The sequence below is a fragment of the Planococcus citri genome, chromosome 1, assembly GCF_950023065.1.
Source record: "Planococcus citri chromosome 1, ihPlaCitr1.1, whole genome shotgun sequence".
In the NCBI taxonomy this organism is placed as follows: Eukaryota; Metazoa; Arthropoda; class Insecta; order Hemiptera; family Pseudococcidae; genus Planococcus; species Planococcus citri.
The window spans coordinates 26,604,491-26,627,797 of NC_088677.1; the positions used below are offsets into that span (position 1 = coordinate 26,604,491).

Sequence of the window (23,307 nt, forward strand, 5' to 3'; positions counted from 1 at the left end):
CTAAGGGTAAAGTTAACGTTTTCTGTGTGGTACCCTTTCCCCGTGGGCAAAGACGGCCCGGCCGCGCGTCGCTGAACTTTGATCCACGTCGGTAAAAGTTTAAGAGCCGGTTAAGCCGAATGTAGAGAAGAAAATATGTTATTGATCGCGTCAGTTTACGTAGCAAAAGGATTATATGTAGAGGAAAGTGAGCTGTACTTAATAGGATGAATATAGTACATAGTGTAGGATAATAATAAAATAACCCATCTACGAGTAGGTAGGTACATATGTTGAAGCGAATTCACCTACCTATCTACCTACCTGTACTAGATCTGTGCATAATTTGTAATTTGTCTGTACGGAAGGAAATGGCAAAATAATATGCTAGAGCAGTGTGCAAAACATCGAACGAAACAGGTTCTCACATTTGTAGTTTATTTTTATGAATAATGATAATGGTACTTACTACTTACACTTTTATCGATGAAAAATGACGATTTTACTCCCTCTTGTGTTCGCAGGGCTGTTACGGATCCTAGAGATGGTCGACGTGTGGCGTTAAAGAAGTTACCTAATGTGTTCCAATCGCTGGTTTCTTCGAAAAGAGTTTTTAGAGAATTAAAAATGCTTTGTTTTTTCAAACACGAAAATGTAAGTACAAAGAATACCGCTCGTATTTTGATTTCTTTTATGAATTTATTATACCTAATACTTGTAGTACCTTCTTCGCGTTCGTGGTTTTTCCCTTATATTCCAGTACATCGATAGTGTGTTGATGATGGTGCAGGTATAAAAAGTAATTCAGGTAGCTGAGTATTAGGTTAGGTAAAGGTATACAGGGTGTTTCGTGGGAATAACGTTTTAATACTCTATCAATAAGAGTAAATAAAGAAGTATGAAAGTTAGAAAGTGTAATGTTAAATGTATTATAATCAATTTTATTCGATAATGTTGCTAGCTGAGGGTATACATATTATACAAACAATGTATTATGTAATTGAAATTTTTTTAGGGCTGCCAACCGTGACCATAATTTACTGGTTTTTATAACGTTTCCGTTGGCGATTTTTTTCTCGACGTTTTTAGGAATTTTACAGTAAAGAGAGTTATTTTTTATATCAACTTGTCTTGAGACATTAGTTTTGTCAATTTTATTTCTTAAAATTTTGAACAGTTATTGAGTATTTAGTCCCAGTTTCCATCTTTCACTCTTCGGCCAGCTTCAACAGGGTATCTAACGGATAGTGAATTTAGTCAAAAAGGTAGTGAAAAAATGAAAAAATTCAAACGTACAACAAAAACCTTCAAATCATTGAAAAAAGGTGTATTTTTGGTAAAATTTGCAACTTCGTTTTTTTTTCTAAATAATTTTGATTGAAATTAAAAAATACTTCGTATGCCAATTTTTTTCCAATTTCAATTTTTTTGAAAGTTTTTCTGTGAAAAATTTGACTTAGTTAATTTTTTTGCGTGTAGGGAGGGAGAGGAGGAGGGTTGAGTGGAGAGCTTTCTGAAAATTTGGTTGAAAAAAGAGAGTGAAAAAGTAGTGATTTAAAAAAAAAACGTTAGATACATGTTCAAATAATTTTTCTCAAAGTCTACGTCTGTAAAAAGTGAAAGTCGGAAATCATTTTCGACAGAAGGGAGAGGGGGTTATCGAAAAGTGATCGAAATTCGACTATAAGGGATTTTGTTTCGATTTGAAAATTTAGGGACCGCCGAAATTATGAAAAAATTATACTTACTTATAATTATTGAATACATTTCTTAAAACAATTTTGTGCTTATAAGATCACTTGAAGAACTTCTTTGGAAATTCTTCTCCAATTTCAAACAGTAGAGACTTCTTAAATCTCACCAAAAAACCACTTGAACTGACCCCCCCCCCCCCTGAGATTACAACGAAACCAAACAAGATCGAAAGGGCTATCAACTATTTGCGCTTTTGAAAAGCAGGGGTTCTCAAACTTGTTAGTAATATGAACTCAAACGCCTACTGGAAGGTATACTTAATTCATTTGGAGACATTTCTTTATGTAGGAATGGATCCCCCCCCCCAAATTAGCAGATTTTGACCCCATTCGGTGGAGATCTTCATTTTGAGTTGAACATTACTCAGAAAACATTTCAGCTTCGAAGGTGCCCCCGGAGGAGAAAAAAATGGACTTTCAAAGAGGGGAGATTTTTTGGAAAAATTGTGATATTTTCACTCCTGTCGCTCGCTACCCAACCAGTTTTGGGACTTCAAGGGTTTTACTGAGCTGTTGACATTTGCAAATCGCTTGTTTTTGGATAAATTCAAATTTTAAAAATTTTATTCTTCTCCAATATTTTGTGCATTGATTAAGCCAAAACATCGAAATGTACGATTCCTGCAACTGGGGAATTATTTTGGAACGCAATGGTGCCAATTTTTTAGTCATTATTGAAAATTTCGAAAGATCGAAAAAATTTCATAAGTTTTCGGATAGGTTCTTGAATTTTTGAAATTGCCAATAATGATCCAAAATTCCAAAATATTTCCCCAGTTTCAGAAATTTTTACCTTTCGATGTTTTGGCATGATTAATGCGAAATATTCTAGAAGAAAAATTTTCAAAACACGAATGAACAGGTTAAGTGGCGACACGAGTGAAAAAACACGATTTTTTCGAAAATGCGCTCTCCTCGAGAGCATTATTTTTTGGGCATTCGGTACTGGAATTTTATGTTGCTGTAGAAGGACTAAAAATTAACATTACCATTAGTATTTTATAACTTTGGAAATAGCCAGACACGGTCGAGGTCCTCAATGAGCACCCCAGAGTAATTTTCAAAACACAAATTCACTCGAAAATTAGCGATTTGCCAATTATTGTGAACTGCTCAGTAAAACTTCTAAAGTGATCTTGGAATTTGACGGAAATGGTCTAGCTCGACGCTCAATCTCAAATACTATCTCTTTTGAAATTGTGTAATTTATTCCAGGGCTTGTTTGAGGATGCATTTCTCCTCTCAAGGGACATCTTTGAAACTGAAAATTTTTCTGGGTGATTTTCAACTCAAAATTATGGCCTTCTATACTGAATTTGGTCAAAATTCTCGGACCTTTTTTTATGATTTTGAAAAAGGTCCTTATAATCATAACGCCCTTATTCAATCCCTTGGTTTTTGATAAATAAAAAATTAATCTCGTTTTGTGGTTTCGTACTTTCAGTTAGTTTTGATGTTACAGTCGAGTTTTTTTTTGAAAAAATTTTTCTTTGTATTTTTGACGAATCGAAGCTTAAGAGTTCCTTCCCTCTCCCTTCTCATCCTCTTACATGAAAAAGTGTCGAAAATCCTAAAGAAATCTGGTGAATGTACATTATATTCCGGAGCAATTTAACTCGTTAAAAATTCCTAATTTTCGTGAAATCTTCAAAGTACAGGAAGAATATATTGTAATGAAAATTCTAGACGCTCCACAGTCCACGTTCATTATTATTGTACGTAGAAACGGACTGACTGAGACTGCGTGGAAAATTCTTAATGTGTTTTTATATACGTTTTTAATCGAAATAAAAAATTAATCGTAACCCATTAATGCGTCGTTCTGGAAATGAAGAGGAAAAATTGCTCTTTTAATGGCAATGGCTCTGGCTCGCGTATCTGTATTTTTATCAGATAAAATGAAATATATACGTTTATTGTGTGTAAAATAATGAAATACCTACTTTTCACAAAAGCGAGACTCGAATTGTCGTCGATGTTGTCTAAATAGGTGTACGGTGTACTTATTCTACTACTACACTGTTTCACTATATCCAATGAGGTTGGCACCATTAAGAAGACCATGTTTTCATCTTCATTTTCTATCCGGTATGCTTCATCGTGTTACGATAGAATTGGGTTCTTTGATATTTTGTAAATGGAAAAATTTCAAAGGAGACATAATTTTTAAACGAAACACCTTTAGTGTGTGTCAATTTTGTTGATGCAATATGACCTTGACTTTTTCTCCATCATCCTGTTTAGTGCTTATTAACTGAGGCTAAAATCCCTCTCCAAAAAAAGCTCTCTTGAAAAATAATCTGAAAGTTTCCAACTCTCTGAAAGTTGTTGGCTATCAAATTCGAGACTCGTGTTTCAAATACACCAACATTTATCTCCTCTCTCGTTCCCCTTCCTTCAAGAAAAAAAATTATTCTCGAAAATTTTGCAACTTTGCTCGTGCGTAATAGACTCTTTTCATTTTAAACGAGAATACTCGTTTCTAAAAAATTATTAAGTATAGGTAGGAAAAAAATCAATTCTGGAATTTCGAAAAACGTGCCTCTTTATGAAAATGTTGAAAAAAAAGCACCAATTCATCGACGTCGAATAAATATTCGCAAATAGGGAAATTTCTTGCGATACGAAATACGAGTACGGGTACGAAAAAAGAGAGAAAAAATCAGCTAAAGTTACGTCAATAAGTTATCATCAAGCCTTTGTTAATTCACTCGCGGTCGACATACGTGAAAGCGAAGGTGGTTGCTATTTTTAATAATGTTTCCCTTTCTTTTTGTTTAATTTTATCGCGTAATTTTCGTATTAATCTCGACCATGTTGATGCCACCGGTGGCTCACTTGCAAAATATGATACGAGTACTAATGCGAAGATTTATTCAGCCAATCACGTATACGATCCTTGATTCCGGGGTCTTGTCAATAGTAGGTACGAGTATATTGGACGAAGTCGAAGACGAGCATTTGTTTGCAATACAATTGTCCTCTTCATCGTCGTCGTCGTCGTCGTCGTCATCGTTTTTTTTCTCGAAGGCGAAATGAAACGGCGACGCGACGTTTGCAATTTTTGTTGTAAAACGAAACCATTAGAGACCTTCTCTCTTGTGTATTTCGAAGTGCAAGTCATCGATTATTATCGGTTAATGGGAAATGCTTTGATCGAGAAGTACCATAGATATAGACGCGACCATGACGGTAATGGTTCTTATCGCGCGAGTAACAGTAATTGGGACACGAACGGCCGCAGCCGCGGCCGCCACCACCGCCATCGCCGGACGCAAGAAGACGCAACGTTTCGATTTTTGTGCTTTCGAAACGGAAAATGAAAAATTATTATATTTATACTATTTCGAATGAAAAGTGAAACCTGGAACGGAACGGATGTGAAATTTTCGTTGGATTAGTAATTGACCGTAAGAATGTCGAATGTTGGAGGGCAAAGTCAAAACACCTTCGAAGTGTGGATAAGTGTGGCTTGGTTTTCAGCAGCCTATGAATTTTTTTGTAAAATTTTTTGTTCGGGAAAACTGATCTGTTTGAAGTTGATTTATCGAGGTAATTGGGGGGGGGTCCCTTGTAAAATGGAATCATTGATGGTTTTTGTTCAGTGGTTTGGAAAAGGAATCGCAAATCGATAAATTAGTCCTGGTAGATTACATAAGTACCTATATTTTTATTCAAAACGAACGTAAGTAAGAAATTTAATCAGGGTTCAAAACTGACGAATTCGAGTTCGCGAAAGAAATATCCAAATTCGATGCTAGAAGTGTCGACATTTTCCCAGTTTGAAAAAAAAATGATTTATAGAAAATAAGTAGATAGGTTGTAGGTAAGGTACCTGTACCACAATTTCGATCTCATCGATATTTTTTCAATTGAGTTATTTGAAAAATAATCGAAAAATTGACCAGTTTGTTTCTTAATATCGATATTTTTCTTCGTGTTTTCTGGTAAAATTGTTTTTAGCAATGACAGAAATCCAATCAGTCGACTGATGTCTTATGTTTTTAAAGTTTGAATTGATTTTCAACCCTTATATTCGCTTGATACTGACTTTTGAAAAGCGTGGAGGGGAATGTTGATTTCGTCATAATTATAATGAGTGTAATTTCAAATAAAATAAATAAAAGCGTTTAAAACTTGAAAAATGTGATCAATTCTCCATACATATTTTTACACTTACAGTGTTTATCTGATTTTACAATATTTGGTTTTGTTTTACTTTCAAGAACTTGAAAAGAATGCCAACAAATTCTTGGCTTCTTTTAAAACTTCTAAAAACTTTTTAGAAAATGACAAGTTTTTAAAAATTTCTACTCACTTACATTAAAATAGACTGTGAAACAATATCAAGTCTGTTTTTTTTTCAACACAAAAAAACAATCTACCCCTGGAAGAACCATGATCACCTAAACAGAAGAGAAGAAATAATTATAACCCATCTAAGAATAGGTCACTCTAAAATCACACACAACCATCTCTATCAAAAAATTCCAAAACCCCCCTGTCAATTCTGTGAAAATGAACCTACATCCATCCAACATTTACTAGTCACCTGTCCTAAATTACAGCAAACAAGACTATCTCTCCAAATAGACCCAAATAAACCCTTCTATCCACGGGTGTAATAATCCTGCAATTATAAACACCCCCCCCCCCCCCAAAAAAAAAATGAAAAAAAATCAAAAAGTTAAAAATGATGTCAAACTTTCAAAAATCATTTCCTAACTTACTAAGTTCCTATTGAGTATCTTTTTGTTCAACTTTTAATTTTTTTGATGGAATACTGGTAATGTTTGTAAAACTACTAAGAGGTATTTTTAGGTAAATTACTGGAAATTTACGGTGAATTACCGGTAATTTTTGACAATTCTTGGTAATTTACTCGTAATTTTCGGTAATTTGCCCGTAATTTTCGGTAATTTATCGGTAATTTTTAATAAATATAATTACTGGTAATTTTTGGTAAACTAATGGTAATTTTTTGGTAAATTACTGGTAATTTTTGGTAAATTACTGGTGTTTTTTGGTAAATTACTGGTAATTTTTGGTAAATTACTGGTAATTTCGGTGCACAACATGTAATTTTTTGTAACTTTTGGTAAAACACTTGTAATTTTCGGCAAATTATCGGTAATTTTGTAAAAATCAATAAATTTATTGCTGTACCAAACTTTCAAAAATGACTTTATAACATTTTACAATGTATTGTTTTCCAATGTGACCAAAATTGTACCTACCGTCGACAATCGCTGATTAAGTCAGTCTCGAAACGAAACTGATTTTTCTTTATTTTTTTCCCCCTCAAATTGATCGTGTTTCTTCTCTAACTTTTTTGTAACAGGAATAGTGTAGCATTTTTGCGATATTTTGTTAAATTTTTGCTACGTTTTGTCAGTTTTTAATTGATTTCAACTATTTCTACGAATTGAATAAATTTTCAAACAATTTTCTCAAAACTTTACCCAATTATAATAATTTTTGACATCAATTTATGACAATTTTCAAAAACAGGACGGTCAATTTAACATATTTTTTTACACTTTTTGTATTTTTGAGAAATTATTATTCGATATTGAGAATATTTGATTGATTTTTGATGATAACTCTAATAATCCAAGCGGTGTATGCAAAATTTTACTCAAATTTTTAGGCAATTCCTCAACTTTTGGTCATTTTAATCACATACTCTCGTAGTTTGAATAAATTTTAAATTTAAAAATTTGTAAAATTTTTCTCTGAAAATTTCCTATTTTTTGAGAGAATTCTTCCGAATAAATTCCCCTTTTCAAGAAGGCATGGTTCTTGGTGCCCTCCCCCCTCCCAGCGATGTTGGTTCCCTTGTAGCATAAAGCCTCTTTAGCTTAATTTCAACTCCTGTATTACAGCATCCCAAATAATGGCCTTTTTGAAAAACGCTCGTATCGATATTTTTCATTTTTATTATACAAAAGAGGTCCATTCTCGATCCCAAAACCACCATCACATTTTAAAGATCGAATTAAAAAACTGATTCAGGGATCCTCAAAGCTGTGAAAATTGCGCATCTGTTCTGGCCTATCAATCAGTCCAGAAGGAAAAGGGGTACGGGGAGGGTTGTGATCTCGAATATCTCACATCGGACCACTTTTCTATTATCAACCCGCAACTACCCGCACCCAGCGATCTTTGACATTTCAGGGGTTCTCAAAGTTGAATTTTTTCTATTTCAGTTCAATGTTTTCGAGTCAAGTTATCAAACGAATGAGGATGGCGACTAAAATTTGTAATTGAAGAAAAAATTGAATGAAAAAGTTTCGGAACGTTTCTATGCTAATGTTGATACAGTCTCTAATAAATGGTGGAGAAGGGGGGTGAAACTTCAAAAATGATTTGTTGTTCCGGCCTGTTTTTCAGTTCAAAAAATTCGTTTTCGTTGATTCATCAGTTTTTTTATTTCTCTACCTAAGGCTAATGAATTTTTTCGGAAATCAATCTGCAATATTTTTTGATTCATTTTTGGATTAATTTTTTTCAACTGAAACAACTTGAGGAGGCATTTTCTCTTCAGATTAAAATCGTTAGAAATTTGATATTTTTTTTAGAGTCAATAATGTATTGAAAAACTAACAAAAATTCGATAAAAAAAATGAAGTATTATGGAAACGTTCTGTGATGTATAATGGAAAATTACTGTAGGTGGCTATACCGGCTAGGTGCCTATTGCTTATGTAATATGTATAGGTAGTAGGTACCGCGACAGCAGCGTGATAAAGGTAAAAAAAAAAATGTAGAAAATTATGCGAAACATGCGATAGCCTTTGAGCCTTTCCTTTATTTTTAGCTCGAACTTCCCCTTATGTCCTAATATTTTTTCCACTTACGCCCTCGGGTCGCGTTATAGGAATTACCATATACTACATATCATACAGATGCGGACAATCCGCGTATGTAATGTATTTTTCAAATACCTACCTATCTATATCTTTCTACCTACTAAGCTACGTACTTCTCTATGTACTGGAATAACGAACCACGTGCGCGCTTTACCCCCTCGTTGAAAATATCTAAAAATAATGTTAAATAATTGAATTATGTACTCGCGTAATATTTACTGCATTCGCTCTTCTTTTTTTTTCGGCGATAGTAATTTATATTTTTACGTGTGCATGTGTGTTTATACATTTATAACATTGCGTATGTGTTTTTTTTTGTTCTTATTTATAGGTACTCTCAGCTTTGGATATACTGCAACCCCCGCATCTAGACTTTTTCCACGAAATGTATCCTTTTATTTTTATTTTATTCTCGTACCTATTTCGTCTTATATAATAATTATTATGTATTATTCGTCGCGTGAATTCATCATCGAACGATACCCCCCACTACGCCATGCTGCGCCCGATATCGCACAGCAGAGTGAAGTAGACATTACGTAAAAAATGAAAAAATTCTATACGAGCAAGTCGCGACGGCGGCGGTGGTGGCGACGAAATAAAATTTGTTTTGAAACACACCGCCCCCCTTCTGCTCGCTACGCCAAGAGGTGAAAAAATTCGTCGTCGTAAAGTTCGATGATCTCTGTCGGTTTGAAAATGAAAATCAGGCGGAGGTCGGAGGTGAATGGCTTGGTTGAATTGATGCAGCTGCTGGTCAACGCGTTAGGGGTTGTTGAGTTTTTCCCCTCCCCCTAATAATACGATATGTAGTATAGTATAGAGGATTCGGTCGTCTGCACACGATGTGAATTTCATATACATAAATGTATGTAATGTACGCGTGCATTACACATACACACTCCGACACGCCGCGCCGGCATTGACGATGTCAATAGAATGGTGAATCATTACTTCGATTTTTTTTCTTCATCCTCATTCATTTATTTGTTGGGAAAAAAGAGTATGTACTTGGTAATGTGTATAATTTACGCTCGATAATCGATCGAGGAAAAAGATTGGAAAGACTGCGACGAGTTGTTTTGGTCGTTGCTGTATGCGCCCATATCGATGGTAAAATACGATAAAATTACTGTATCGTGTTTTCTGTTCTACTTAGCAGTGTGTACTTTACCTACTAGCTGTACAGTCGATCTGGCATATTACGTATTTATGAATAGGTAACCGATCGAGGTAGTTGGAGCGAATAAGGGTCGTTGAATTTGGAAAAATCGTCCAATGTTGGTATTTTTTTTTGTTTCTATAAGATGAAGTAAGATTTCGAGCTTGGAACGAAATTTTTTCTTCAATATTGTATAGGTACTTTTACGTACGTACTTACTTGTATATTCTCGCGTTGTTCATTTCCTTTTCGAGGAATATCTGTGTATATCTCTCTCTCTGTCTCTGGTACTCTCGAAAGGGGAATAAACGTTCGTTATCGCGAATATACCCGTCCCTTTTTTCCGGTGAATACTACAAAGAGTCCCCGGCATATCGTTAATGGAAAATCGATTTTGAACTTCGCGCAATCCTCCCCTCGAAAGTGACGCTTCATAAGCATTCTCAAAAATGAGAGAGAATTACCTACTCGCCGCGCCGCACCGGACGCGTAATTCCGGAGTTGTTTTTTTGGACAGATGCGAGGTGTTTCCAGGGGATTTTTTTTATCCGATCTAGAATGGAAAAAGGTTGATTTTTTTTCGGGGTCAATTACAAGTATTGGAATTATTCGGCGAGTCAAGCGAGCTGCTACGATGGTTGTTGGGTCGAAATTGTTTGTTTGTGTGCTCGTCTCTCATAAAGTTGTAGATGAGACTGGAAAGATGTGATATATGCGAAGGCGTAGTTCTTATTCTTTTGTGTTGATTTACCAAACCGGTTTACAAGTTGAAATGTCTAAAAGGTTATACTACATATTACATGTACATACATACGGTATCCTTCGCCCTATTCTTATTCTTTTCTCTGGTCTCTTTACCTGCTGATATCTTTCTTTTGAAATTACATTATATTATGTGTGTACAGGTGTTGGAGTTTTTCTCGTCTCTTGAATACGTCGTATACCCATAGTATAGTACTATTACTACGATGCATTGAGTCGAATTAATACTACCTACACCGACCCTTGGAAATTTTGGTTTATTGAAAAAAAAAGTCCTATCCAGTATTTTTTTCTTTTATTTTATTTTTACGTTTTGTTGTGTAAGATGGGTACGATGGCGTGAATACAAATGATATGTGTGGGAAGGAATTAGTACGGTTCGATGGTTTTTTTTTTCTTTTTTAAGAAATTCCTACTCAATTGTATCGGATGGTTTTGATGGAATATCGGGTAATTTACTCTATTTTTTGTAGATAACGTTGAATGAAAGAAAGCATGATGTATTGAGTGTGAAATTTTTAGTAGATTGGGAAGGTTTTCAAAAAAAAAAAGAAGAAAAGAAACATTTAGCTTATCTATACGTACATAGATAGATAGATTGTAGGTATTATGTACTTACAAGTTACTAATGATGTAAAGTTTCTTATCTACGAGTTAATTATCAATTTTTTCCCAAGTTTTTCAGTAATTGGGATATTTGATAAAAATAATTATGAATTTAAATGCATTTCCCATTTTTAATCAGGAAGCAGATGATGTAATTAAAACACCGAGAAATTATTAAAATTAGCTCAAAATCAATTTCTAAAAATAAAAACACGTAGTATACTAGGGAATTATTCTAAAAAACGAACAATGTACAAAAAAAAACAAACACCAGCTTTTGTTGATTTTTAAAAAAATGTTTATATCTAATTTAAAATTTTTCAATTAATAGGTATTCTTTTTTGTGGAATTTAAGAAAAATTTCATTGTACAGTAAGTTTCACTTACTAGAATTGCGAATAACATGTAGAAAAATTCGGTTAAGTAATGGAATGAAACTGAATGTTTGTATCTTCTTGACTTACATGAAAATTTTATCACTTTTTATTTGAATAGAAAAGGGCATTTTGTTCAGTTAATAGAACTGACTGATCTTCAAAAGTTGGAGAAAATGACAAAATTCAACAAAATTTAACACAAATTGAAGAAATTATTGAAAATAAAATGTTGAAAACATGTTGGAATCACATAGGTAAAAAGTTTGAACACTACCACTGATTTAAATGGTGTCTGTCACTACCACTGGTTTTTTACTTGGGTTTGAACTTTGAACACTGCCACTGATTTAAATGATGTGAGTCTCTACTACTGGTTTTTACTTGTGTTTGAACACTAACACTGATTTAAATTGTGTCAGTCACTACCACTGGTTTTTTGCTTGAATTTGAATACTACCACTGATTTAAATAGTGTCTGTCACAACCACTGGATTTTTACTTGGGTTTGAACACTGCCACTGATTTAAAATGGTGTCTATCACTACCACTGGTTTTTTACTCGAGTTTGAACACACACCCACTGATTTAAATGATGTGAGTCTCTACTACTGGTTTTTACTTGTGTTTGAATACTACCACTGATTTAAATTGTGTCTGTCACTACCACTGGTTTTTTGCTTGAGTTTGAATACTACCACTGATTTAAATTGTGTCTGTCACTACCACTGGTTTTTACCTGTGTTTGAACACTACCACTGATTTAAATGGCGTCTGTCAGCTGTCTCTACCACTGGTTTTTTACTTGGGTTTGAACACTGCCACTGATTTAAAAAGGTGTCTATCACTACCACTGGTTTTTTACTCGAGTTTGAACACACACCCACTGACTTAAATGATGTGAGTCTCTACTACTGGTTTTTACTTGTGTTTGAACACTACCACTGATTCAAATTGTGTCTGTCACTACCTCTGGTTTTTACCTGTGTTTGAACACTACCACTGATTTAAATGGCGTCTGTCGCTACCACTGGGTTTTTTACCTGAGTTTGAACACACACCTACTGATTTAAATGATGTCTATCACTACCACTGGTTTTTACTTGTGTCTGTCACTACCACTAGTTTACTTGTGTTTGAACAATACCACTGATTTAAAATGGTCTGTCGGTACCACTGGTTTTTTTACCTGAGTTTGAACACTACCACTGATTTAAATGATGTCTATCACTACCACTGATTTAAATCGTGTCTGTCACTACCACGGTTTTTTTTTACCAGAGTTTGAACACTACCACTGATTTAAATGGTGTCTGTCACTACCACTGGTTTTTTCCTGAATTTGAACATGCCCACTAATTTAAATAGTGTGAGTCTCAGTCTCAACCACTGGTTTTTACTTGTGTTTGAACACTACGACTGATTTAAAATGGTTTCTGTCACTACCTCTGGTTTTTTTACTTGGGTTTGGACACTACCACTGATTTAAATGGTGTCTGTCACTACCACTGGTTTTTTTGCTTGAGTTTGAACACCCGCCCACCTATTTAAATGGTGTCTGTCACTACCTCTGGTTTTTTTACCTGGGTTTGAACACTACCACTGATTTAAATGGTGTCTGTTACTACCACTGGTTTTATACTTGAGTTTGAACACACCCACTAATTAAAATGGTGTCTGTCACTACCACTGGTTTTTTACTTGGGTTTGAACACTACCACTGATTTAAATTGTGTCTGTCTAGAGATGTGCAGTCTTAAATGTGAAAAGTGAAAAGTACTTTTCTTTCACTTTTCAGTTTTTACTAAAAAAAAAAACAAACGAGTGACCAATCAATTTACTCATCAGAGAACACTGACCTCATTGATGAAGTCAAACATCAAGCTCCTCTCCCTCCACTCCTCCACCTTCGCCTCAACCAAAAAAACCAACATCAGATTTGCAATCAATGGGCTCAAAAACGTGTTGCACACAGTATTATGGTCACAATTTAGATGTTTACCCCTTCCAAGCCCCCTACACTCCAATCAGATTTGTAATCTGTACTGTCAAAAATATGCATGTTCCGAGATTTTGGTCAATTTTTTTTCAAAACTCTTCTGATGATGTTGAATTATGCGTACAAAGGGCTAGAATAATGGATAGACTCTCAAGAATTCCTGGAAAGGGGTATTTTGTTTAGTAGGGCTTCAGTGTCACGCTCATAACTACTTTCAAGCTAAAAGTACAAAATATTGTACACCCAATTTGCCAAATTCATAGCCATTCCAACTTACCTCGATTTGAAAATGCAATTCAGCTCTGAATAATTGCTTTTTTAATTTTTATATTTTTCACAACATTTTTTTCAAAACTGAAACCCCAAAAATTAGAGGTTCTAGAAAGGCTCAAACTAACCACTATTCGATTAAGTATGTTAAAAAATATGATTTTGGTTTTTTTTTGTGTGTAATTTGAAGCTCTTACAAAAAAGCTTTAAAATGAGACTATACAATTTACTTTTCACACTTCTCAATAAACTTTTCACTTTTCATTTCACCAAAATTACTTTTCTGAAAAGTGTACATCTCTATGTCTGTCACTACCACTGGTTTTTTCCTGGGTTTGAACACACCCACTAATTAAAATGGTGTCTGTGGACTTCAAACATCTTCTGTCTGTGTAGAATAGCTAACTCATTTTTGCAAATTGTTTAGGAGTTAAAATTATTTTATTAAAATGATAAAAAATTGGTAAAAATGTTTTCACTCGACATTTTTTAAGCCACTTTGAGTAGAGTTAGCTATTTTTCAGTCTTTTCACGACTTCAAACGTGAATAGTGTTACACCAATGAATTCACCTGAGGTAGTTTTCAACGTCGGAAATTACATACGAAGTGTTCATCTTCCAGATGGTATTCATAACTCATTTTCACGTAATGTAAAAATGAAACAGTTTCACATAGCTCAATACCAAGTGCGTTATCCTTTAGTGGAGTTAGATAATTTTCCTGTCTTCAAACGCGGATAGTTTTACCAATGAATTCGCCAAAATAAATTTTCAAGGTCGAAAATTGCGTACGAAGTGTTCACCTTCAGATGGTGTTTATAACTCATTTTAGTGTAAAAATGGAGTTAGCTCATTAGGGCGATGATGTGTGTTTGTCGGTTGTATTTGATCCTTTTTTCCATCAATAGTTTTATTGTAAAACTGGCGTCACTGCACGATCAGACAGTCAGACACCCATTTAGAGGGGAGTATCCATTACCAGAAAGAGCGTAATCTGAACCCAATCCCCCCCCCCCACATTAATCAGAGATTCAGCTGGCCAAATTGATGACCACTTTGAGTGATTTTTGGAAATTGTAGGTATATTTTACTTGTTCAGTAAAACTGTTGAAAATTAATTTTTAAACAATTTATGTAGTACATACTCCCACGATTCCGTGTTTCCAAAAATCACGATCCTCTTCAAATCAAGGGCAGGCAAGCACCTCGATAGGTTCTCTAGATCAGCAGCTTGAATAAGGAAATTTTCGTCGATGAATCAGTAAAAATACACGTTTGTTCGTCTTCCAAGAACGATGAATTTCTATCTAAAATCTCGAATCACGTTTTTCTCAATTAGGTAAACTATGAATTTGGAATATCAAAGTTCGGTTTTGCACTTGGCTTTCTGAAGTCAAAGATTGATTGTGCCTAATGAAATCAAGTTTTATGGTAATCGAAATCGAGTAATTTGCTCTGTAATCGAACCGCTTCATCAGTTTTTATTATCATCAGCTACCTACCGTCATAAATGATGATAACAGAAGTAACATACAACGTGTTATTGATTTGAAATGAATTCATTTTCCATTGCCATTCGTAATTAGCGTTATGTTACATTGTACTGTAGAGTGTAGTACCATGTACTGTACTCGAATTATTCAAAACTTCGAAGTCAATCGAAAACTCGTATACGATGAAATATGTACGTAAATTCACCGATTCGCCATAAATGGGAGAAAAAAAATACATAATATTTTACCACAGCTTTCTCGTACTACGATATTTTCCTTAGCGACAATTATTTCAGATACGTTATTACAGAGTTACTACAAAGTGATCTCCATAAAATAATCGTCTCACCACAGCATTTATCTTCGGATCATATTAAAGTCTTCCTGTATCAAATATTGAGAGGTTAGATACTTTTACGACTACGAATACATACCTTTACCTATACATATGTAGACCTACCTACCTACGACGTATTTTAATTTCCGTTTGTTGCATATTTGTACGATGATTCTTTTTCTTCTGCGTTGTTCAGGTTTGAAATATTTACATTCAGCGAAAATCTTACATCGAGATATCAAACCTGGGAATCTTTTAGTCAATAGCAATTGTGTTCTTAAGGTAAGACAATGAATTTGATGATGTGTTATATTATAGAATTAGTGCTGAATTAGCGTCTGAAGCGAGGTTATAATATTTCAATGTCTTTCGAACGCAATGCATACGGATTCAAGACCCTTGAAACGTGTATGTACATCACAAATGACAAAATGAATATTACTGCCAAGTTTTTTTTCGAGTTTTCGAGTACTTGTTAACATTTCGTTTTGAAAATAGTATTGCTAGAGGAAGTATTACTTACTCGTAGACGATTTTTTTTTTTTTTTTTGAACGCAAAGCTCAGGAAGTCCGCGAGTAACGTAATGGGAATTTTTTCTAGTGAATTTGATGAGTTACGTAGACCAAAAATAACTGACGAGGAAATTTCGAATGAAACGAAGCGAGTTAATTAGTTTTGAAAAGTTTTTTTTCCCAAGTTTTTACTTACGTGGATGTTTTCTGTTTGTATCTTTGGATTAAAAATTATTTCCATAATTGAAGAGTGATATTCCAAAACTCGCTTTGTCCATTTTTATCAAAGTTGGGTTTTCAGTGGTACCTGGTAGATGAAGTATTAACTCACATTCCTACATCATCAACCTACCAAAATGAGGCGTTAAACTCACCTAAATAGCCAATTCACTAAATATTTAAAAAAAAATATTGTTCCAAAACGTGCTTTGTCCATTTTTATTGAAATTTTTTTCAGCAGTATTTAGTGGATGAAATGTATACCTACACTCCTACATCATAAATCCACCCAAATAAAGTGCTAAACTCGCCTAAAAAGCCAATTCACCCGTTTAAAGGGAAACTGTTTTTCCTCTCTCCTGAAAAGTTGTGAAAATGGACAAAGCGAGTTTTGGAATATCACTCTTCAATTCTATTTTAAGATGATTGGAAAAAATTCAAAGTAACGTTTTCGATAAGTTTATTAAGTATAATAGATGTTCATCGAAATGAAAATTTAAGGAGGAGGAATAATGAGACGAATTTGAATAAATTAATAACTTTTTAAGACGGATTCGAATCTTTGAAAAATATATACCTATTTTTATAAATAAGTAGTGGGTGTAATTTTTTCCCTCATAATGTTTCGTTATTCTGGCCGAAAAAATTGACTAAAGGACGAAAAGTGGCAGGATGGTATTTTTTGGGGGGGAAATTTCGATTAAAAAAAAAAAATATGATGAACGAGTTTTCTATTGTTTAACATTATCGATTACTATTACGAGTATATTGTATTTTTTTTTCACTAAAATTATGGCTTCGACGCTGATTACACTTAATGTACTAGAAACAAGTAATCGTCAGAGGATTTATTTTTTCAATTTTTTTTTCTTTGCTGGGTAAAATTGAAAGTATAGTAATTCAAAAAATAACCTTTACAGATATGCGATTTCGGTCTCGCCAGAGTTCAAGAGCCCGACGAGAAGAAACCAATGACTCAAGAGGTAGTTACTCAGTATTATAGATCACCAGAAATCCTGATGGGAGCAAAACATTATACCACTGCCGTTGATGTGTGGAGCGTTGGCTGTATTTTTGGCGAATTACTCGGACGACGGATTTTATTCCAAGCTCATAGTCCTATTCAGCAGGTACATTATGTTTACAAGAATCAAGTACATTTTTGAACTTAACCAGAAAGAGGTTGAAAATATTTAAATGAATTTTCTGAAAAAATTACGATTTAAGCATTTCAAATTCAAAAAAAAAAAAAGAAATTAATCACGAAGAATGAATTTTTGAATGAAATATGAAAACTACGATAAAAATTGGGAGAATTGAAATTGCAGAACGTAAAATTTCCCAATGGAGATATGTGATGAGTTTTTCTTCTACTGTACGAAGTATCGTTTTTGAAAAAAATTACAAGGAAGTACCATTTTTGCCAATTGACAAGAAATTCTTACTTTTTTGCCAAAACATTAAACAATCGTTAAATATAAGTGCTGTTTTTGCCAAAATTTCCAAAAGAGATCTTATTTCCTGAGCAAAACGCAAAAAAAAAACAGTTTTTTCGCCTAAATTGTCAAAAAGTGTTAATTTTGTTTAGAATTGTTTTCAAAAAAAATTTTTTTTGCCCAATGTTTTTTTTTGCCAAAAAAATCCAGAATGCATTGATCCTCATTTCCCCCTCCCCTCCCCTCCAAAAAATAATAAAAATCAGGAAGTATTGATTTTTGCCAAAATTGCTTTAAAAGTACTATTGTTTGTCTAAATTGTCATAAAAAGTCCAGGTCTCGTTTTTTTTTCAAAATTGTAAAAAAACTAGACAGCTAAGCACAGCTTAGCTGCAAAGTGTGCGTAGCTGTATACAGTTGTACAGTTTTAACTGATAGTTTACAAAAAATAATCATATTGGTACTTGTAAACACTGAATAAGATGTGAAAACAAAACTGAGAATAATTATTTAATGCTAAATGTGAACAAAAGTAAATACATATATTATTTGTGAAAACTGAATAAAATATGAAAAACAAAAATTATAAACAGAAAAAAACAACCTTTGTATTCTAAACACAAACAAAAATTTAGTAAAATATATTAGCAAAGAAGCTAGTACTAGGAACAATAATTTCATCTTCATTCTTCAGTATAAGAATTAAATTTTAGCAAAAAACAGAAAATAATAAGATTTTTGAACAATTTTTTCATCAACATAATATACCAATTCAAAGAATATTTCACCGATGCATACAGGGGTGCTAACCATAACCACAAAAAAACAAAAACTGTAACTAGTACAGTCATTTTAAATTTTTTATTCGGACTAAATCCTACAAAAGGTTTTTTTGCGGGATACTGTAGTGGAAGGCGTCCTATTTAACATACTAAAAGTCCCACCCCGTACCCCGCGTGCGTCGCGTGCTAGAGCGTGAAAAGTGTCCCGCCGCGGCGTTTTTTGCGATTTTCTCGCGAGGGTTTGATTTTACGTCAAAAATGGCTTTATTTTTGTGTTCTACGTCAAATTTCCGATCTATTGATATATCAACTGCCCTTCTACCCCCAAGGGGGGTGGGGCCAGAACCATTCAAATGAGAGGGGTTTTCTAAAAAAAACAAAAAAGCTATCGGCGCATATGGGGGATGAAATGGTCCCGGAGAGTGTTCGAGTTGATACCAGCATGGAAGGTGGGTACCATCGAGAAACTTCCGCGTGAAAAATTTCAGATCCACGCCCCCTCCCCTTCTTGGGGAGCCCCCCTTTTCTGAAATTTCAATAACACTTTTCTCAGCCCCATTTCAACCGATTTTGAAAATTTTTCAGTATGTTATGTATATCCTTGGTAAGTATCCCCACAAAAATTTTCAACCCCCTCCCCTCATATTTACCCCTCAAAATGGCGTTTTTTAATATTTTTTATGCCTATTAACAATCAATATTGCGAGGTAAAATTTTGGAAACACGTTTTTTGGATGTATTTTCGGCCCCCAAACATCATATACTGTTTTAGAAATTTTTGCTTTGGTGCGCCGTGGTGAAAAATTGGATGAATGTGTTTTAGGGGGGTAGGGGGTGAAATGGGAATTTTGAAAAAAATAACTATTAACAAGTAAGGTGTCGTTTTCATATGATTCGATACCGCTGAGAACGAATATGACTTCAGATTTTCTGCTACACTCACCTAGCCCCCTCCAGAGCCCCTCAGCCCCCCTCAATTTTCACTATTTTGGAAATAAAGTTATTTTGGTGTCGTTTTCATATGATTCGATGTATCTGAGCACGAATATGGCTTCACATTTTTTGCTGCACTCACCTAGCTCTCTCCACAGCCCTCAGCCCGACCTCAATTTTCACTATCTTTAAAATAGTTACATCAGAGTGAAGTTTTTCAAGGTCACACTCACTAGAAGGATGTTACAATTAAATGAAACCTGTAGAATAAGTGTGTATAATAATGAAATCAAAAAAATTCCAAGTTACATTAATCTCAATATTTAAAATTTTAGGCATCGGCGACGAGTTTTAGTTTTCTGAACACCACCTGCACTCCGTTATACAAGTTAGAACGTGATGTTTATCCCCTCCATTGAGTGTGACCTTGAAAAACGTCATCCAGACATGGAAATGACGAAATAAAAACGCAAATATGCATCATGTTGAGTGCAGCTATGTACCATGGAATAAGAAAATGAATGTGCACCGCGATAGAAACTGTCATATAAAAATTACGATTTTAGGGAGATTAAATTGCGTTTTTTTCAAAAACATGATAAGAACCATTCTTATAGGAAATTATATGAGAACATTTTTTGTATAACAACTTTGTCGAAAAACGCGATATTTCGCGAGATAATCAAAATATGAAAATGACTTTATTTCCAAAATAATGAAAATTGAGGGGGGCTGAGGGGCTCTGGAGGGGGCTAGGTGAGTGTAGCAGAAAATCTGAAGTCATATTCGTTCTCAGCGGTATCGAATCATATGAAAACGACACCTTACTCGTTAATAGTTATTTTTTTCAAAATTCCCATTTCACCCCCTACCCCCCTAAAACACATTCATCCAATTTTTCACCACGGCGCACCAAAGCAAAAATTTCTAAAACAGTATATGATGTTTGGGGGCCGAAAATACATCCAAAAAACGTGTTTCCAAAATTTTACCTCGCAATATTGATTGTTAATAGGCATAAAAAATATTAAAAAACGCCATTTTGAGGGGTAAATATGAGGGGAGGGGGTTGAAAATTTTTGTGGGGATACTTACCAAGGATATACATAACATACTGAAAAATTTTCAAAATCGGTTGAAATGGGGCTGAGAAAAGTGTTATTGAAATTTCAGAAAAGGGGGGCTCCCCAAGAAGGGGAGGGGGCGTGGATCTGAAATTTTTCACGCGGAAGTTTCTCGATGGTACCCACCTTCCATGCTGGTATCAACTCGAACACTCTCCGGGACCATTTCATCCCCCATATGCGCCGATAGCTTTTTTGTTTTTTTTAGAAAACCCCTCTCATTTGAATGGTTCTGGCCCCACCCCCCTTGGGGGTAGAAGGGCAGTTGATATATCAATAGATCGGAAATTTGACGTAGAACACAAAAATAAAGCCATTTTTGACGTAAAATCAAACCCTCGCGAGAAAATCGCAAAAAACGCCTCGGCGGGACACTTTTCACGCTCTAGCACGCGACGCACGCGGGGTACGGGGTGGGACTTTTAGTATGTTAAATAGGACGCCTTCCACTACAGTATCCCGCAAAAAAACCTTTTGTAGGAATTAGTCCGAATAAATCCTCTCATTTCATCTAAAATGACTGTACTAAACTGAAATCCGAAAAACTTGAAAGCAACCTAATGAAAGTTTTTTTAATAAACAACCTCAAATAGGAAACAAGATCCATAATTTTAGCCATTTTCAAATCCTAACTGAAAACAAAAACCGAAATTTCATAGGTTTTTTTAAAAACCGTAAAAAACCATAACAAAAATAATGAAGCAGTGTGAGTAAAACCGAAACCTAAACTGATAGAATTTATTTTGGTTTTCAGTTTGGGTTTTTTTCAGTTTTCTTTATCAAAGTACATTTTTTTGCCATTCATTTTTTTTTGGCTTCATTTGTGCCTATGTATTGACTTTAATTTTGCCTCTACATTGCCACTACTTATTGGCTTCAATTAGGTATGCCACTACTTGTTGGCTTCATTTGTCCCTATGTATTGACTTTAATTTTGCCTCTACATTGCCACTACTTATTGGCTTCAATTAGGTATGCCACTACTTGTTGGCTTCATTTGTCCCTATGTGTTAACTTTAATTTTGCCTCTACATTGCCACTACTTATTGGCTTCAATTAGGTATGCCACTACTTGTTGGCTTCATTTGTCCCTATGTATTGACTTTAATTTTGCCTGTACATCGCCACTACTTATCGGCTTCAATTAGGTATGCCACTACTTGTTGACTTCATTTGTCCCTATGTATTGACTTTAATTTTGCCTCTACATTGCCACTACTTATTGGCTTCAATTAGGTATGCCACTACTTGTTGGCTTCATTTGTCCCTATATATTGACTATATTATGCTACTACCTATTATATTGACTTGCCACTACTTATTGGCTTCAATTATTATGCCACAATTAGAAACTCAATTTGAACTAGCCTGAAAAAAACAAATGAAAATTTAAAAAAAAATAATAGATTTGAATTAAAAAAGTGAAAAAAACAAATGAAAATTTCAAAAAAAAATTATACCTAGATTTGAATTTAAAAAGCACCAGATTAAAAACTCAATTGCCTAAAAAAATAAAATTTGAATTAAAAAAAATAAATAAAATGATAAATTTCTAACCTATTAGGTAAGCACTAGATTAGAAACTGAATTTGAACTATCCTGAAAAAAAAAATTTCAAAAAAAATAATGGATTTGAATCAAAAAAGCACCAGATTAGAAACTCAAAATTTCAAATAGTCACAAAAAAACAAAAAAACCAAAATTTCAAAAAAAAAATATAATAGATTTGAATTAAAAAAGCACCAGATTAAAATCTCAATTTGAACTAGTCTAAAATACAAACGAAAATTTTAAAAAAAATAATAATAATAGATAATTAATAAATTTGAGGTGAAAAGCACCAGATTAGAAACTCAATTTGAACTATCCTAAAAAAAACAAATGAAAATTTCAACAAAAAAAATTAATAGATTTGAATTAAAAAAGCACCAGATTAGAAACTCAATTTGAACTAGTCTAAAAAAAACAAAAACAAAATTTTAAAAAAAAATTAATAACACCAGATTAGAAACTCAATTTAATTTGAATAAAAAAAACAAAAAAAAAATTTCAAAAAAAAATAATAGATTTGAATTAAAAAAGCACCAGATTAGAAACTCAATTTGAACTAGTCCAAAAAAAACAAAAATCAAAAATTTCAAAAAAAAAATGAATAATAAACACCAGATTAGGAATTTGAACTAGCCTGAAAAAAACAAAAATAAAAATTTCAAAAAAAAAATAAATTTGAATTAAAAAAGCACCAGATTAAAAACTCAATTTGAACTAGTCTAAAAAAAACAAAAACAAAAATTTAAAAAAAAAGTAAATAATAACACCAGATTAGAAACTCAATTTGAACTAGTCTAAAAAAAAATAAAAATTCAAAAAAAAATATGTAGATAATAAAAAATGCATTTATAATTTTCAACCAAATAAAAAATGATAATAATAAAAACAATAATGAAGATGTAATAATTACCTGTTTATTTGAACTGAAAAGCTGCAACCATTAAATCAACACAGGAACAATATAGGTAACACTATTCTTAACAGACACAAGCTATGTAGGATACTAACTGGAATGGTGTATACTTCACAAAGGTTTCACATAAAATGAACTGCCAATTTGTTTTACTGCCGGAGGTAACCAAGTAAATTAGAAGGAACCACCCCACCAAGCCACTCCCACTTGAAATACACAGCTGGCAGA

The 23,307-nt window shown here is 33.7% G+C and overlaps 1 protein-coding gene across 3 annotated transcripts in view; it reads left to right on the top strand.

Moving 5' to 3' along the window:
- Positions 1 to 23,307, top strand: part of nmo (serine/threonine-protein kinase nemo) — a 46,633-nt gene that overhangs the window by 9,741 nt on the left and 13,585 nt on the right. For all 3 annotated transcript variants that reach the window (XM_065370848.1, XM_065370846.1, XM_065370849.1), the window contains exons 2-6: positions 504 to 633; positions 8,937 to 8,992; positions 15,568 to 15,674; positions 15,805 to 15,890; positions 17,261 to 17,470. In XM_065370848.1, the coding sequence (XP_065226920.1) occupies positions 504 to 633; positions 8,937 to 8,992; positions 15,568 to 15,674; positions 15,805 to 15,890; positions 17,261 to 17,470 (589 nt within the window). The remainder of the gene's footprint in view (positions 1 to 503; positions 634 to 8,936; positions 8,993 to 15,567; positions 15,675 to 15,804; positions 15,891 to 17,260; positions 17,471 to 23,307) is intronic.